Here is an 18,817-nt window from a genome sequence, read left to right on the forward strand (position 1 = left end):
CAGTTTTTTCTATAATAACTAAAGCATGTAAAGATGCATTTCTAATGCACTAAAAATATTGACTGGAGAAATGTTTTTAAGAAAATAATGACATTAATGTAATCATTTACTCTGATAACAACATGCTGATACTATTTCTCTTTCCTATAGGATGACAGCCCGCGCTGTAGTACAGTCTCCCTTGAGCCGGCGCCTGTAGCCATTCACATAGATCATCTCGTGGTGGAGAGACATGGTGACGGCTCTTTCCGTATCAGGGGTGTGTATGAAAAACGGTGGAAGTGAATACGTACTAAAATTTGAAGTTAGGTTGTTTACATGCCAATTGTTTTCTCTCATACTTATCATTATCTATATGGACAGATGTAGGAATAGATGATTGAGGGACACTTTCAGTGCATTGTAATAAAATATTACCTTTGTATGAATCTCTACTTCAGAAATAACCCATCTACAGTTTACAGGTATTTGCTTTTGAGATTTAAGAAGAGCCTTTGGTGAATGCTTTGAGTGGCCCAAATTTCTCAAGTAGCTTATTAAGAAATTTCCAGATATGCTGTTTTATTTCCTCCTTTGAAGCAAATTTATTTTGCAAGTAGGAGCATTCAAAATAGTCTCATTAGTAGCTATTTCAAAAATTAGTTGTAGATTTTACCTAGCATTTTTCTTCCCTTTTTTAGGGGGCGGTATATTTTAAGGTATATTTGCAGCTGTTCTGGATGTGATTAAAGTTCATGAAGGAACAGATGCTTTTATACCTTTTTTGCTGTTTATACTACTTCACACTTCTTGGGAAAGTCTTAAAAACAATTATCAATTTTTCAGTAAAGACTTTTAAGGAGAAACTTCAAATAATCTTTCAGAAAATTTGAAAGATACACTATAATTTCTGTTCCAGTAAAATAATGGCTCATTAGGTAACTATTAATAAGACTACCAATAAGAGAAGAAGACAGAAAGTATTTGTTTTGTATATGTATATATATGGGGTGTGTGTTTATATGCTATGCCATCTATCATTAATTACTTTTTAAAAATATATTTTATTGATTATATTGTTATAATAGTTCCAATTTTTTCTCCTTTGCTCCCCTCCACCAAGCACCCCCCTTCCCCCAGCAAACCCCCCAAGTCCATGCCCATGGGTTGTACAGACAAGCTCTCCTGCTTCACCCTTTAATATGTTCTTCTTTTTTTTTAAATAAAGAAATGATTAATTAATTATTTTAACAATAAAAAATAACAATCCCTCCCTCTCAGACTTAAGACCCTTTATAATCTCATAAAGGACAATGGGCAAAGGTCTCGAGCTCCTCTAGCTGCTTCAAGCTGGACATGGTCATCGTCCTACCTACCCTTGGGTCCAGAAATCCCTAATAAGAGTGGGGGTGTGCAGGGGAGGGTGGCCTTCCCACATGGGAAAGGATCTCGCAGACTCCAGGTCAGTTGGCTGTCCCCAGACAACAGCGTGCTTGGTTTAACAGGCTGGCATCCTTGTTGTATTCTGGGGGCAACAGATTTGGCAATAGGGTTAAAAGACATCCTTCAATCCATAACCACTAGATGACAAAAGGCAGGGATTAATTTTTCAATGTCCCACATTAAGGAAAAGAAGGGCTTCTTTGGAGGAAGGTGTGCCAGGCTCATCTCACCTGTCCAAAACCCTTTTGCCCATTATACTTAGTTTGGGCTGAGGGAAATAGTTTAGATTTCCCCCCTCTCAGACCTCTGGGCTCTTTCTGTCCAAGCCATTAGGATAGAAAAGAGAAACCAGTTTTAAAGTGAAGCCCACAGACCACCCCATTCTTCACCAACCCAGCCACTTAGTTCAGCCAAACCGTTGAGTCTCAGGAGGCAGCGCTGCAGACAGGATTAAGTGAGTCCTGTGCGTACAGACAATCACTCAGGTAATGAGATCATAGGCTTATGCCCTTTGAAAACAGAAAACACATGTTAACTTATGTAACATAACCCACAAACAAGTCTCTAAATCTATAAGACTGTCTTATTGGAAAGACATCCAGTTGCAAGTCATGTGACGTTCTTCTTGCCTGTAAATTAAACATCTTTGATGATACCACAGACATAGTTTAACTTTCAAATGAAAATATATTTTAAATGAAAAGAAACTTTAAAGACGGTTAGCTGCACTACTTTATAGTCTACCATTGAGCATTGTGATTTTCCTTGAATAATGATTTTTCTCCCTAAGATTACCCTCCTTGTCATTAAAGGGACTGCATTAAGTCCATTTTTAATTTATCCTGTTCATTTGCATAAACACAAGAGCAGAAAATGATCACTTATGATCTTTAGTTCCGCTTTGCTGGAACTTATGCAAGGAACATTTAGGGTGACCTTCAGTCTGCCCTTCAGGGCCCAGAAGCAGAACCACATACCTGGCGTTCAGTCTTGCCTGTACACACCTGTCTTTTCCAAGTCCTTCTGGTTTTCCATTGTGCCTTAAGGTCCCTTCTAGCCATCTTTCAGGAAAACAACCTTCATTCCTTTCCTGGCAAGATTGCCATGGACCGCGCATTCATCCAAGGTACCAGGCCTTTTATCTAGTGGACTTTCATTACTTTTGAAAGTCAATCCCAGTTCCTCGGGGCTTTTTGGTAACAACCAACGCCCAAGCATGTCTCCTTCAGGCATGACATTCCAGTCAAAGTCTTAGTTAAAAAAAAAAAAACAAAAAACCTCTATTAACAACTGGTCTTATTAGTTTTATGCAAAGAAACTTATGTCATTACTTACTTTTTTAGAATGCCAAACTCTGGAGGTATCAGATAGGGAGAAAAATATACAGTGTGAAGGAAAATCCTTGTCCTTCTAATATCCACTGAACTGGCATTTCCATTCTTTATATTTTCATTTTTCCCCCACTAAAAATTTTTTGTTTGTTTTTCCATTATAGTTGTCCCACTTTTTTCCCCTCTTGCTTCCCTGCACCCTTCCCCCCCACCCCCCTGCCACATTCAGTCCCCACTCAGTTGTCCATGTCCGTGGGTCATTTATACATGTTCTTTGACTAGACCCTTCCCCTTCTTACCCCCTTCTCTCCCTCCCACCTCCCTGTTGTTTACATACCTCTGGTTCAGTTTTGCTCATTTGTTTGTGTTGTTCATTAGTTTCCTGTAATAGGTGACAGTATTAGGTATTTTTCTTTCGTTGCCTGGCTTATTTCATTAAGCATAATTCTCTCTAGTTCATCCATGTTGTTGCAAATGGTAGAAGTTCCTTCTTTCTTTCTGCTGCATAGTACTCCATTATGTAAATGTACCACAGTTTTTTGATCCCCTCATCTACAGATGGGCACTTAGGCTGTTTCCAGCACTTAACTATTGTAAATAGCACTGCTATGAACATAGGGGTGCATAGGTTCTTTTGAATTGGTGTTTCAGGATTCTTCGGGTATAATCCTAGCAGTGGAATTGCTGGTTCAAATGGCAGTTCCATTTTTAGTTTTTTGAGGAAATTCCAAACTGTTTTCCATAGTGGCTGCACCAGTCTGCATTCCCACCAGGAAAGCACCAGGGTTCCCATTTCTCTGCATCCTCTCCAGCACAAGTTGTTAGTTGATTTGTTGATGATGGCCATTCTGACTGGTGTGAGGTGGTATCTCATTGTGGTTTTTATTTGCATCTCTCTGATGGGTAGTGATGTTGAGCATTCTTTCATATGTCTATGGACCCTCCGTATGTCCTCTTTGGAGAAGTGTTTGTTTAGGTTCTTTGCCCATTTTTTAATTGGGTTGCCTGTCTTCTTGGTGTTGAGTCGTATAAATAAATTATATATTTTGGAGATCAGTCCCTTGTCTGAGGTATCATTGGCAAATATATTTTCCCATATGGTGGTACGCTTTTTATCTTGCTGATATTTTCTTTTGCTGAGCAGAAACTCTTTAGTTTGATGTAGTCTGGTTTGTTTATTCTTTCCTTTATTTCCCTTGCCTTAGGAGATATATCAGTGAAAATATTGCTACGTGGGATATCTGAAATTTTCCTGCCTATGTTTTCCTCTAGGACTTTATGGTGTCACGGCTTACATTTAAGTCTTTGATCCATCTTGAGTTTATTCTGGTGTGTGGTGTAAGTTGGTGGTCTAGTTTCATTTTTTTGCATGTCCCTGTCCAGTTCTCCCAGCACCATTTGTTGAAGAGCCTCTTTTCACTCCATTTTATGTTCCTTCCCCCTTTGTCAAATATTAGTTGACCATATAGACCTGGGCTTATTTCTGGGCTCTCTATTTTGTTCTATTGATCTATATGTCTGTTCTTATGCCAGTACTAGGCTGTTTTGATTACCGTGGCCTTGTAGTATGGTTTGATATCCGGTATTATGATTCCTCCTACTATGTTCTTCTTCCTCAAGATTGCTGTGGCTATTTGGGGTCTTTTTTGGCTCCATATAAATTTTTGAAGTGTTTGTTCTAGGTCTGTGAAATATGTCGTTGGTATTTTAATAGGTATTGCATTGAATCTATAAATTGCTTTGGGTAATATGGACATTTTAATGATGAGTCTTCCCATCCATGCACATGGTATATGGTTCCATTTATTTGTATCCTCCTTAATTTCTTTCTTCAGTGTTATGTAGTTTTCTGAGTATAGGTCTTTTACTTCCTTGTTGAAGTTTATTCCTAGGTACTTAATTTTTCTTGTTGCTATAATAAATGGGATTTTTTGTTTCTTTGTTTCTGTCTCTGATATTTTATTGTTGGTGTACAGAAATGCCTTCGACTTCTGAATATTGACTTTGTACCCTGCTGTTTTGCCAAATTCACTTACTAGGTAGAGTAGTTTTTTAGTGGAGCCTATAGGGTTTTCTATGTACACTATCATGTCATCTGCAAATAATGACAGTTTTACTTCCTATTTCCAATTTGGATGTCTTTTATGTTTTTTTTCTTCTCTGATTGCTGCGGCTAGAACCTCCAACACTATGTTGAATAGGAGTGGAGAGAGTGGACATCCTTGTCTTGTTCCTGATCTCAGGGGGAATGCTTTCAGTTTTTGTCCATTGAGTATGATGTTGGCTTCAGGTTTCCAATCTATAGCCTTTATTATGTTGAGGTATGCTCCCTTTATTCGCATTTTGCTGAGAGTTTTCATCATAAATGGGTGCTGTACTTTATCAAATGCTTTTTCAGCATCTATGGATATGATCATGTGGTTTTTGTCTTTCATTTTGTTTAGGTGATGTATTATATTTATTGATTTGCGAATATTAAACCATCCTTGCATTCCTGGGATGAATCCCACTTGATCGTGGTGTATGATCTTTTTAATGTGTTGCTGGATTCTGTTTGCCAATATTATGTTGAAGATTTTAGCATCTACATTCATCAGCGATATTGGCCTATACTTTTATTTCTTTGTTGTGTCTTTACCTGGTTTTAGAATTAGGGTAATACTGGCTTCATAGAAAGAGTTTGGGAGTTTTCCTCTCTTCTTGGATTTTTTGGAATAGTTTGAGAAAGGTAGGCATTAGTTCTTACCTAAATGTTTTGTAAAATTCTCCTGTGAAGCCACCTGGCCCAGGGCTTTTGTGCGCTGGAAAATTTTTGATTACTGTTTCAATTTCACTCTTTGTTATTGGTCTGTTCAGGCTTTCTATTTCTTCTTGATTTAGTTTTGGAAGATTATATGTTTCTAGAAATTTGTCCATTTCATCTAGGTTGTCATGTTTCTTGCCGTACAGTTGTTTGGAGTAATTTCTTAAAATCCTTTGTATTTCTTTGATATTGGTCGTGATTTCTCCTCTTTCATTTCTGATTTTGTTTATTTGGGTCCTCTCTGTTTTTTTCTTGATTAGCCTGGCTAAAGGCTTGTCGATTTTGTTTATCTTTTCAAAGAACCAGCTCCTACTTTTGTTGATCTTTTGAATTGTTTGTTTAGTCTCTATGTCATTTAACTCTGCTCTGATCTTGATGATTTCCTTTCTTCTGCCCGCCCTGGGCTTTGTTTGTTGTTGTTGTTCTAGTTCTTGTAGCTGTAGGGTTAGATTTTTTATTTGAGATTCTTTTATCCTTTTCAGGTAGGCCTGTATTGCTATGAACTTCCCTCTCAGGACTGCATTTGCTGTGTCCCATAGTTTTTGGGCTGTTGTGTGTTCATTATCATTTGTTTCCAAAAACTTCTTGATTCCTTCTTTGATGTCATTGTTAACCCATTCATTATTTAATAGCAGGTTATTCATTCTCCATGAGTTTGAATGTCTTTGTGTTTTTTCCTTGAGGTTGATTTCTAGTTTCAAGGCATTGTAATCTGAGAAGATGCATGATATAATTTCCGTTTTCTTGAATTTTTTGTGGTTTGTTTTGTGTCTTAGCATGTGGTCTATCTTTGAAAATGTTCCATGTGCATTTTAAAAGAATGCATATTTTGCTTCGTTTGGGTGAAAAGTTCTATATATATATATCAACTAAGTCCATTTGATCTAGAGTATTTATTGTTCAATGCCTCAATATGCTTGGTGTTTCTTTGCTTCAAAGATCTGTCCATTGTTGACAATGGGATGTTAAGGTCCCCTACTATGAGTGTGTTGCTGTCTGTATCCTTCCTGAAGTCTTCCAAAAATTTCCTTAAATATTTGGGTGCTCCTATGTTGGATGCATATATGTTTACAAGGGTTATGTCTTCTTGATGCATTTTTCCCTTAAGTATTATGAAATGTCCTTCTTTGTCTCTTTTTATGGCCTTTGCTGTGAAATCTGTTTTGTCTGATATGAGTATTGCTACCCCAGCTATTATTTTTAATGTCCATTTGCTTGAAATATTTTTTTCCATTCCTTCATTTTCAGACTGTGTAGATCTTTTGTTCTAAGATGGGTCTCTTGTAGACAGCATATATGTGGATCATGCTTTCTAATCCATTCAACTACCCTATGTCTTTTTATTGGAGCATTTAATCCATTTACATGTAAGGTTATTATCGATAGATACTTATTCATTGTCATTTTCCCCCTTTGTACTTGTGTTCCTCTCTGTTTTTCTGTTTCTTCATCTTCTTAAAGCAGACCCTTTCGCATTTCTTGCAATGCTGGTTTGGTGGAGATGTATTCTTTTAGCCTTCTTTTGTCTGGGAAACTCCTTATTTCACCTCCCATTTTGAATGAGCCTTGCTGGATAGAGTATTCTTGGTTGTAGGCCTTTGTTTTTCATTGCTTGGAATGATTTTTGCCATTCCCTTCTGGCTTGCAGTGTTTCTGTTGAGGAATCTGATGATAGCCTTATTGGAGCTCCCTTGTATGTTATTAGCTGTTTCTCTCTTGCTGCTTTTAGGATTGTCTCTTTGTCTTTCAATGTTGCCATCTTTATTATGATGTGTCTTGAAGTGGGCCTGTTGGGGTTCATCTTCATTGGGACCCTCTGTGCTTCCTGGACTTGCATGACTCTTCTCTCATCAAGTTAGGGAAGTTTTTTGTCATTAGTTTTTCAAACGGGTTTTCTATCCCTTTCTTCTCTTCTTCTCCTTCTGGTATTCCTGTGATATGGATATTATTATGTTTCATGTTGTCCTGCGGCTCTCTTAAAACCTCTTCATTCTTTTTCAGTCTTTTTTCATTTTGTTGTACTGTGTGGGAAATTTTTTCTACGTTGCCCTCCAGCTCTCATTCGATCTTTGCTTCCTCTAGCCTGTTTTTAATTCCTCTGCTGTATTCTTCAATTCAGAAATTGTATTCTTCATTTCCTCCTGGCTCTTATTAATCGCTTCTATGTCCTTTTCATGCTGGTGTAATTCTTAGTAAGTTCCCTGTAGTTTCCTTGGAGTTCCTTGTAGTTTCTCTGGAGTTCTTTGTAGTTTTCTTTGAACTAGCTGAGCTCATTGAGCTTCTCTATAATCCATGTTTTAAATGCCATGTCTGATAGTTTGCTTTCTCTATTTCTTTTAGAACTCTTTCTGGGGATCCCTCCTTTCCTTTCGATGGGGGGTTGTTTCCCCGTCTACCCATTTTTGTGACTTTTCTTGTTTGTTTCTGCTTCTTAGATTGATCTGCACTTCCTGGATCTGCCCCTGGTGGTGTCAGATCATCTACCAGTCTAGGCCTGGGCAGCCTGTTGGAGACTACCAGAGATCTACTGCCTTTGTCTGTCTCCTTTAGTTGTTAATCTATTCAATCTGTGATCAGCCATCAGGCTTAAGCATCGAGAGTGTGGCAGCTTAATTCCTGTGGACCGGGCTTTTGCTTCCCCTCAGGCTGACGCCACTTGGAGAGGAATGGTCTGCCTGCAGCACTGGGAATGAGTCAGCACTGGGACCCAGTCAGCAGCTCCCTCAGTTCTCTACTCAAAGCTACTGCCCCCAATTCTCCCCAGGTGTCTCTAGTCCTCTCTGCCCTCCCTCTTCTTGAGCCCAGGGTAAATGGGTGCCAAAATATTTTCATACGTGATCCTCTTAAGAGCTCTTTTTCTCCAGCTGTTTCTCTCCAACTAGCAAGAAACCCTGTGGCTTTTCGCTTTTCACAGCTGGATACTATTTTACTTTCCACTCTGTTGCTGTAGGCTGGGGAGCCCGGCTGGGGGTTTAGACCCTGCCCTTCTCAGGGGGAGCCCCCAGCTGCTGAACTGTTTCTCAGTCCCTTCAGCTGCCACGGTGTGAGCCCAGCCAGCCCTTCCGCGTCTCCACATTCCCTACCAGTCACGTTGTGATGTAGCAGCTTTTCTGTCTCTCCGTAGTTATAAGACTTCTCTCCAGCTAGTGTTGGTTATTCCAGATGATTTCTCGACAATTAAGTTGTAAGCCCAGACTGGTCCTGGGAGGAGGTTAGTGTAGCTTCCCCTTATTCCTCCACCATCTTGGATCCTCTCTTGTATATGATATAAAATGCGTTTTATAATTGTTTAGTCAGTGACTTTTTCCCCACATTCTTAGGAGCCCATGAGTATTAAGATATAGGCTAAATAGAATGGGTCCTGGGTCTTCTATTATCCTTACTACAGCAAGATAACTCAGATTTTATTTTTAGTTCATTTTACCATTTTCAGTCATATTTCATTTTTTAAAAAGAGTTTTGCTTCTTTAGAAGTTTGAAAACCAATTGCTGTCAGGTAGTATTTAGGGGTGCTATTAGTCTTTTGAGGTTGTTCCCTTCTTGGAATCTTTTTAAGGGGGTAATTATGTTGAGCAGATTACTCTTCCATTTATGCACTTTAATTTGACTTAGTGCACTGTTGTTCTCTCATTCCATGTAATTTTGGTGGACCTGGCAATCATATGACACTCTGGCACAGAAGTGAAAATAGGACCCAGCTGGGCCAATCAAAAGATTTCAGCTCTTGGGACATGGTGACTAGTAAATAATTTGACTGGGACTCAAGCATTCTGTCTTTTTTTTTTTGTTTTTGTTTTTGTTTTGTCAATGGATAAGTATGCTAAGGGGTCACAGGCTTTGAAACTTACTTGTTTGGATCTTCAGTGGCTACCTTTGCTATCAAATGACTAAACAACAGAGAAAAATAAAAGTGAACCTAAGAAGTAAGAGTCAAGTTCCTAAAATAATACTCATGGGAACATAAGAATCCTAGTATCCAGCTATGCCTGAAGCAAAATCACTTGGATTTCCCTGTTAAGAAAACAAATATATTTCATTTTTAAAAAGCAAGTTTGAATTGGCCTTCTATTTACTTGCAGCCTAAAGTGCTCTGTGATCCAAAATGTAAGAACAAAATTTTGATGTGCAAAGATATTGCCTGCCTTGTTTCTTGTAATTATTTTTAATAAAAACATTTTTGATACGTAATTCAAATGTCATACCATTCGCCCAAAGTATACAATTTAGTGATATTTAGTTTGCTTACTAATGGTGCCTCCATCATCACAGTCAGTTGCAGAACATTTTCATCATTCCCTAAAATACCTATACCTATTAGCAGTCTCTCCCTATTCCTCCCCCAGCCCTGGGAAGCCACTAATTTGCCATCTGTCTGTGGATTTACCTATTCTAGACATTTCATTAAATGGAGTTACATGATATATGGTCTTTCATGACTAGTTTCTTTCACTTAGCATATTTTCAAGATTCATTTATGTCGTTGCATGTATCTGTACTTTTTTTCCTTGTATGGCTAAGTAATAATTTCATTTTATGACAGTATGTTTTGTTTATTCATAACTTGATGGACATTTTGATTTCTACTTTTTGACTATTACAAATTCCACAGCTATAAACATTTGTGTATATGTTTTCATTTCTCTTGGGTGTATATCTAAGTATGGAATTATTGGGACATACAGTAACTCTTATCTAACCATTTGAGGAACTGCCAGACTGGTTTTCAGAGCGGCTGTGCTAGTCTACATGTTTACCACTAGAGTATATTGAGGGTTCCAACCTCTCCACATCTTCGCCAACACTTGTTTTTATCTGACTTTTTTGTTATAGGCATCCTAGTGGGTATGAGGTGATAATATCATTATGGTTTTGATCTACACTCTTCTAATGGCTAATGATGTCAAGCATATTTTTTTTTCATACCTTTATTTACCACTTGTATATCTTTGGGAAAATGTCCATATCCTTTGCCTATGCTTTAAATGGATTATTTTTGTTTTTTTATTATTGTGTTTTAGGAGTTTCTTATATATTATAGAATTAAGTTCCTTATCAAATATAATTTGGAAATACTTTCTTCCATTCTATGGGCTGCTTTTTACTTTTTTTATAGTGTCCTTTGAAGCCCAAAAGTTTTAGTTTTAGTGGAGTACAGTTCAGCAGGGATCGTTGTTGTTGCTTGTTTGTTTTGTGCTTTTGGTTTGATGTCTAAAAATTCATGAACACATCTGAAGTTAAGAAGATTTATTCCTATGTTTTCTTTTAAGAGTTTAATAGATTTAGCTCTAAGTTTAGCTGTGTGGTCTATTTCAGTTAATTTTTGTATTTGGCATGTGGATAAGGACCATAGGCACATGGGTTTATTTCTATACTCTCTCAAGTGTATTTCATTGATCTGTACATCTATCCTTATGCCAGGATCACACTGTCTTGATTGTAGTTTTGTTTGGGAATAAGTTATGAAATAAGGAAGTGTGAGTCCTCCAGCTTCAGGTGTTGTGTGTTTGTGTGCATTTATTTTAACGGTTCTGGATTCCTTGCAATACCATATAAATTTAAAAATCAGCTTGTTAATTTCTACAAAGAAGCCAGCTCAAATTTAGATAGGGATTGTGTTAAAGCAGTAGATCAATTTGGGAAATAGTGCCATCTTAACAATATTAAGTCTTTTCATCCATGAACTTGCAATTTTTTTTTCTCATTTGTTTAGATGTTTAATTTCTTGCAACAGTGCTTTGCAGTTTTTGGAACTTTTGTTAAATTTATTCCTAAGTATTTTTTTTTTTTTTGATGATGGTTTAAATGGAATTGTTTATTTTAGACTTTGTTATAAGTGTTTAGAATAACAACTGATATTTATATATTGATCGTGTATCCTGCAACTTCACTAAACTCATTCATTAGTTCAAGAGTTTTTAGTATATTCTTTTGTTTTTTTCTATATGTAAGGTTATATCATCAGTGAGTAAAAATAATTTTCCTTCCTTTCTAATTTGGAAGCCTTTATTTCTTTTTCTTGCCTAATTGCCTTGGCTAAAACCTCTAGGACATTGTTAAATGAAAGTGGTGAGAACAAACAACCTTGTGTTATTTCTGATATTAGAAGAAAAGCATGCAGTTTTATACCCTCAAGTATGGTATTGGCTGTGGGTTTTTGTAGTTAGCCTTTATCAGATTGAGAAGTTCCCTTCTATTCCTAGTTTGCTGAGTGTTTTTATTATGAGAAAGTATTAGATATTGTCAGATGTTTTTTCTGTATCTATTGAGATAATCATGTGAATTTTGTTCTATTAATGTGATGTATTATGTTAATTGTTGTTTGGATATTATCTTAACCTTTCATTACTGGGATAAATCCCATTTGGCTATGGTGTATAATTTTTTTATATATATTACTAGGTTCACTTTGCTAATATTTTGTGGAGGATTTTTGTGTTTATATTTATGAGCATATTGATTTTGATTTTGTCTGGTTTTGGAATCAGGGTAATACTGGCTTTATAGAATAAATTGAAAAATGTTACTCTTCTATTTCTTGAAAGTTTGTAAAAATTTGGTATTAATATGGCTTTAAATATTTGGTAGAATTCACCATTGAAGCCATCTGGACCTGAGCTTTTCTTTGTGGGTAGTATTTTTGATTACTGATTCATTCTCTTTACTTGTAATACATCTGTTCACAGTGTCTATTTCTTCTTAGTCTATTTTGGTAGTTTATGTCTTCCTAGGAATTTTTCTATTTCATCTAAGTTACCGAATTTATTGGAATACAGTTGTTCATAGTATTCCTTTATAATCATTTTTATTTCATTAAGGTTGATGACAATGCCCCCTGTCTAATAATTTCTTTACTTTTTTTTGTCAGTCTAACTAAAGTTTTGTCAACTTTGTTTATCTTTTCAATGAATGAGCTTTTGGTTTTATTGACTTTATTGTTTTTCTGCTTCATAATACTGTCTTCATACTAATAGAAGTGTTTATTTTTAAATTAGTTTTTCACAATAGAAATTAAGATATTTCAAGTATTTGAAAATGTTATCTGAGCATTTTATTTGTGTTATCAGATTCTCAGGTGCTTAACACTGGAATTGATGTGAAAGAAAATGTCACAAGTGAATCAGTGCCGCTAACCAGTGGAAAGTATGATCTGAAGAAACAGCACAGTGTCACTCAAGGCACTCAGACAAGTCCAGAGGTTCCTTGGCCTTCTCAGTCAGTTAACTTTCCTGAGTGCTCCTTTGGCTTTACTAGGGAACAGGTAATGGGAGAACTAATTTATTCTTATTCACTTTCAGCAATTAAAATAAATGTTACATGATAAATAATTAAAAAGTTATTTATTTATTTAAGCAACGTTTGTTGAGTGCCTCTTATGAACTTCCACATCATGTTAGATGTTATGGATATAGTATTGTTGAACAAAATAGGGACAGGCTTAGCCTTCAGAGAGGGTGTAGCCTAATGGGGAGATGTAGCAGTAAATGTGGGAAAGGACCAGTTTCTCGAATCTAGGAATGCTTTCTGGAGGATATATTCATTGTGATGTCTTATTTTTAAGTTGCAAAAGTACTATAATTCAGAAAAATATTTAAACCAATTTTAATACATTTTAATGTCCTGAAGTGCTATTAATACTTCTTTATTTTCCTCTCAGGGTCTTTTTCATAATTTTTCTTAACAGTTGTTATTCTAGTGTATATACTGTATTATTTTTTACTTATTGTTTAACAATTTTTTTTCATATTGCTACGTATGCTTCATTTTCATTTTTTTAAGTATATTTTATTGATTATGTTGTTACAGTAGTCCCAATTTTTTTCTCCTTTGCTCCCCTCCGCACGGTAACCCCCTTCTCTCCAGCAATCCCACCCCCCTTAGTTCAAGTCCATGGGTCATGCATATAAGTTCTTTGGCTCCACCCTTTCCTATATTATTCTTAACATCTCCCTGTCTATTTTGTGCCAACCAGTTATGCTTCTTAGTCCCTGCACCATTTCCCCATTTCTCCCCCTCCCACCTCCCAGCTGATAACCCTCCAAATGATTCCCATACCTATGATTCTGTTCCTATTCTGGTTTGCTTAGTTGGATTTTGTTTTTATTTTTTAAATTCAGTTGTTGATAGTTGTGAGTTAGTTGTCATTTTAGTGTTCATAGTTCTGATCTTCTTTTTCTTAAGTAAGTCCCTTTGACATTTCATATAATAATGGCTTGGTGATGATGAGCTCCTTTAGCTTCACCTTGTCTGGGGAGCACTTCATCTGCCCTTCCAGTCCAAATGATAGCTTTGCTTGATAGAGTAATCCTAGTTGCAGGTTATCTTTCATCACGTTGAATACTGCTTGCCAGTCCCGTCCTGCCTGCGAAGTGTCCTCTGAGTAATCAGCTGATAGTCCTATAGGCAACCCCTTGTAGGCACCTATCTCTTGCTGCCCCCAGGACTCTCTCTTTATCTTTCACCTTTGGCATCTCAGTCATGATGCGTCCTGGTGTGGTCCTCTCTGGGTCCAGCTTGCCTAGGACCCTCAGTGCTTCCCGGACCTATCTGTCCATCTCCTTCGCAAAATTTGGGAAGTTTTCCTCTTTTTTTTCAATTCTTCCTTCCTCATTCTGCACTGGTTGACTGTTTTTTTCTTCCTTATGTTCCAAATCATTGATATGAACCCCAGTTTCCTTCTCTTCACCATTGGTTTTGTGTGGATTTTCCTTCATTTCAGTAAGCATAGCCTTCACGTCTCTTATGCATTTGCTGTACTCAAGCATATCTGTCAAGCCTGTGAGCATCTTTATCACCAGTGTTTGGAATTCTGCATTTGTTAGGTTGGCTTTCTCCTTGTCGCTCAGTTCTCCCACTGGAACGTTGATCCGTTTCCCCTTTTGGGCCATACTTCTCTGTCTCCTTATTCTGACAGGCTCCTGTGTTTGTTTGCCTCTGCATCCCAGGTAGAGCTGTCACTCCTGTTACGTTGTAAGGGGTGGAGCCTTAGGGATTCATCAGTACAGGGTGACCTGTTTCACTACATTGTGGCGCTGTATGTGGGGGAGGGGCCTGAGAGGGAACAATGCCGCCAGCCCAGCACTCGCCCCTTTTCCATGCACCTCTCCCACTTCCACACCGGACTGGTGCCCCTCTAGCTGCTGCCCTGGCCGTTGTTCCCAGAGTGGGTGGGTCTGTGGACGGTCTAGGACTGTGGGGGCCCTTTAAACAAGCAGACTCTGCTGAGAGACTGGCAGTTTCTGCCTCCACCCCAACCCCCACTGGTTTGTACAATCAGAAGCAATGAGGCTTGATTTTCCCTGGTGCTGGAACGGTGTGTGACTGTGCTCTCTGCCAGCCCACCACCACTGCTGCCACCACACCATGTCCTCTTTGCCCTGGCTCCGCCCCTCCTACCTGTCTGGATGAGTATTTCTTCTTTATATCTTTGTTTGCTGGATTTCCATGTAGTTTGATTTTCTGGAACTTCTGGTTTCTAGTTTTGAGGTAGTCGTATTCCTTCGTAGTTGTGGAGGGAGACGCAGCGTGTCTGTCTACACCTCCATCTTGGCCGGAAGTCTGGACTTTTTCTTCATTTTCATTTTTAATGGCAGAGTAATGTGGATATGGATGTACTCTCATTTCTAAACTTTGTTAACATTTGTTAATATTTTCATTGCTTCTTATTTTTTGCCATTATAAATAAATAAAATGTCCAGTAGAAGTTTAGTTCTGTATGGTGGTAGAACCACAGAATGAATTCATTTATATGTTCAACAGGATTTGTTGGATGTCAACTGTGAGCTAGGATATAGAATTGAATAGTATGCCATCCTTATCTATTGAGAAACTCAAAGTGTAGTGGGAAAGACAGGGGCATATAATTGGTGGTTACAATATATTGTGTAATGCTGTACTGGAGATTGAGGAAATACAGGAAAGTAGTCAGCTTGGTCTATAAAGCAGGAATTCTTAAGCTGGGACTAAAAGAAGTCTGGGAACTCTTTGAAATTGAATATATATGTTTTGATGTGTCTGTAAATGTATTTTTCTGGGGAGAAAGTCCTTAGTTTTATCAAATCTTTTTAGTTAGGGGTTAGGTAATAGTTCGAAGAGGATAAAATACTTGAACTAAGTCTTAATGAGAAGGGAGAGCTATTATTGGTCATGTAGATGAAAATGCCTAATGAGATATTCAGAATGTGAGTTTGAAGCTCAAGAGAGTGGCTTATGCTGAGTCAGGCTATTTATGATAGTTGGAGCCACTGGAGTACATGAGATCACCTAAGGGAGTGACTCAAGTGATAACGGAAGATGGCCAATTATGGAGTCTAATAGAGTATTAAAATGTAAAGGTTCTGAAATAGCAGATGAGAAGATGAAAAGCCTGTATGTGGAGAGGGATAAGTGCTGAAGAGCTGTGGCTGAAAAGGAGAGACACTGAGGAAGGTGAGGAGAGGTCAGCACTGCCTAAAGCCACAGAATTGGTCCAGGGAAATTAAAGTTAAACTAAATCACTGTTAGATTTTGAAATTAGGATTTAATAGTGTTTTGAATTGCTGGGTCAGTCTTGTGAACATTTTTAAGGGCTTGAAATGTGTTTCAAACTAGCTTCTCAAAGTGATTTTCAGCATAAGTGCATCCTCACCAGCATTGGTTATTTTTACTGTTCCAAGTGTCACACCTTTAGCTACTGTATAAATTGTCTATATTTTCTGACAATGATTAAATTCTCTGATTTTTCAAATTTATCATTTCAGCTCTTGGAAGAGAATGAATCTCTTAAGCAAGAATTGGCTAAAGCTAAAATGGCTCTTGCAGAGGCTCACTTGGAAAAAGATGCTCTTCTTCATCATATAAAGAAGATGACAGTTGAATAGCAAGAATGGCAGTCAAAAACTCAAATTATAACTCTGGAGTAGGGAGGTTATATTTATAATATGTTGTTACCAATTAGTGAGAGAATTTTCTTTTCATGAAAAGACAATAAAATCAAATGGAACGTGATGAAGTGGTGACTATTCCAAAACCAGTTTAGCAAATATTAGGTACGGGCATTACAATCTTTTGGTTGTTTTGTGTTTTGGGGTTTAACCCTCTTTTAAACTGGTGTGATATAGGGAAGTCAACACATACTATAAAATAATTACATGCCTAATGAAAAGATTTTATTTCCTAATTTTGATAGAACACTAGGAATTTTTTAAAAAGAACAATGAAACCTGTTGTGTTCCACAGATAATAATTACTATTATTTACAAAATTTTAAATGCTTTTAGGGCTAAGGTAAAATAAAAGGCTTACATTTTAAATGTTATTAAAATAATGTACTTAAATCTATAATTATTTAATTACTGTAAAAAATCCAATCAGATTAATAAATTATGTAATTACTGGGTTTGAAAATTCTGGAAAATCATCACTGTACTGAACTTAGAAAGTAACTTAGAGATGTGAAAAAGAAATAATTTTAAATGATGGGTAAATTGTGTAAGTTGAAGCTATAATTTTCAACAAGAAAATATGGTACAAGTATAAAAATAAAAAGCACAAACTATAAAAAGCAAAACATTAGAGTATTTGGCCAACTGATTTAAAAAACATTACTTGTACATTCCTTGAAATATTTATTGTTATAAGTAAAAGGGTAACTTAACTATCAATAAATTTGGCAGCATTTATAAGAATTTTAATTAATACTATTTATATTATTTCTTTATCTTTTCTCTATTTAAGCAGGGGAATGTTTTCAGAGAATTTTCTTTATACATACAAAAAAAACAATTTGATATCACTCTTGTAGTATCAGATTAGGTGAAAGTTTGCACATACCCAATTTATATAGCTAGTTTTGATTGAAGTTCTTTGTGACATATATACTATCTTCTGTAATAATAATAATAATTGGTAAATTTTGAATTCTGTTTTCTATGAATTGTTACGGTTGAAGCCAACACGAGAGACACTCACAATCATGCATTATGAAATAGAAGTTCTTGAGTGTTTAAGAAAGAGAGGTTTTTAAAGATTTAAAATATATTTCTGATAGAATTAAACTAAGTAGGGTCTATTTTAAAATTTACATTCTTAACTATATCCAAGGTAGAACATGAAACATCTGGGCTACTTTTCTTTAAGATACTTGAAAATTATAAACCACAATATGACAATTTATGGTGCTTTGCTTGTTGGCATGACTTATATAGCCATCCCTGTATCTGAGTACTTGGAAGAAAATACATTGTTTACTTAAGTATTGGAGTGACTTAGATTTTATTGAAAACAGTACTGGCCTCTTTTCGTCTATAACATTCATTTTCATTGACATGATTTTAAAATACAGGCCCTGTTTTGGGAGCTGAGGATACAACAAAGAACAAATTTAAATTGTTAATATTTTACCTCAGAGTAAATTACGTTAAACCATGTTAATCTAAAACTATATAATAGTCTTAGATTAAAAGCAAGGTCTAATTAAAGATTTGAAATGTATAGCTAATATCTTTTGTACTTCTGATTTATGTTATATAGTCAACAAATACAATCTCTAGTATAGAAAAGCAGATTTGATGGGACATTAACTTCTTTAGATCAGACAGTGTTTCTCAGGATTGATCTATTTGCTCTATGTAAATTTTAAATTTGCGGTATATTTTAATTATTTAGTGTTAGAGAAGCTGAATGTTCTTCTTATTCCTTTTCATTGGCCTTCTCAAGAAAATCATATAAACAGTACATATGATAATTGGATCTGAGCATTCTGTATGCTCTGTTGGATTTTAAAAATTAGTTTGTGCTATTTCCATAGAGATTTAAGATTCATAAAACACTTCCAAAAACACTATCTCATGTAATACCCCCCCCCCAAAAAAAAACAAACTGACAGGTAGGTATTATTCACATTTTAGAAGTTAAATAAAAATGCTGAGGCTCAGAAAGGACACGTTGACTTGACTGAAGTCACAATTAATAAGCTGCTCTTTTGACTTAAATCCCAGTTATATCTTATTTTACTTTAGTCATTAATTCACACATTTTGCCATGGCTGGGGAGAATCACTTATGTTTCTTATCTGTTTTTTTCTTTTAAAGATAAATATAATATTCTTAATAGTGTGTGTGTGTGATATGTATTGTTCAAACTACTTAAATGATAGTGGGAGGATTTTTGATTGATTAAATGAATCTCAACCTTTTTGGTGGTGTGAGGAATATAGGAATAAGCCTATAAATAACTTACCAGAGTTCTTACCTCACTGCAAATTGCAAATAAAGTTGCCATGTCT

The 18,817-nt window shown here is 36.3% G+C and overlaps 1 protein-coding gene across 1 annotated transcript in view; it reads left to right on the forward strand.

The window, feature by feature from the left end:
* Window positions 1-16,539, forward strand: part of BLTP3B (bridge-like lipid transfer protein family member 3B) — an 86,900-nt gene extending 70,361 nt beyond the window's left edge. Inside the window, exons 19-21 of the mRNA XM_090272641.1 lie at window positions 151-259; window positions 12,621-12,814; window positions 16,293-16,539. Of these exons, the coding sequence (XP_090128767.1) occupies window positions 151-259; window positions 12,621-12,814; window positions 16,293-16,412 (423 nt within the window). The 3' untranslated portion in view covers window positions 16,413-16,539. The remainder of the gene's footprint in view (window positions 1-150; window positions 260-12,620; window positions 12,815-16,292) is intronic.
* Window positions 16,540-18,817: the final 2,278 nt, after the last annotated feature.

Source organism: Furipterus horrens, unplaced genomic scaffold, assembly GCF_987537825.1.
Source record: "Furipterus horrens unplaced genomic scaffold, mFurHor1.1.pri manual_scaffold_4, whole genome shotgun sequence".
Lineage (NCBI taxonomy): Eukaryota > Metazoa > Chordata > Mammalia > Chiroptera > Furipteridae > Furipterus > Furipterus horrens.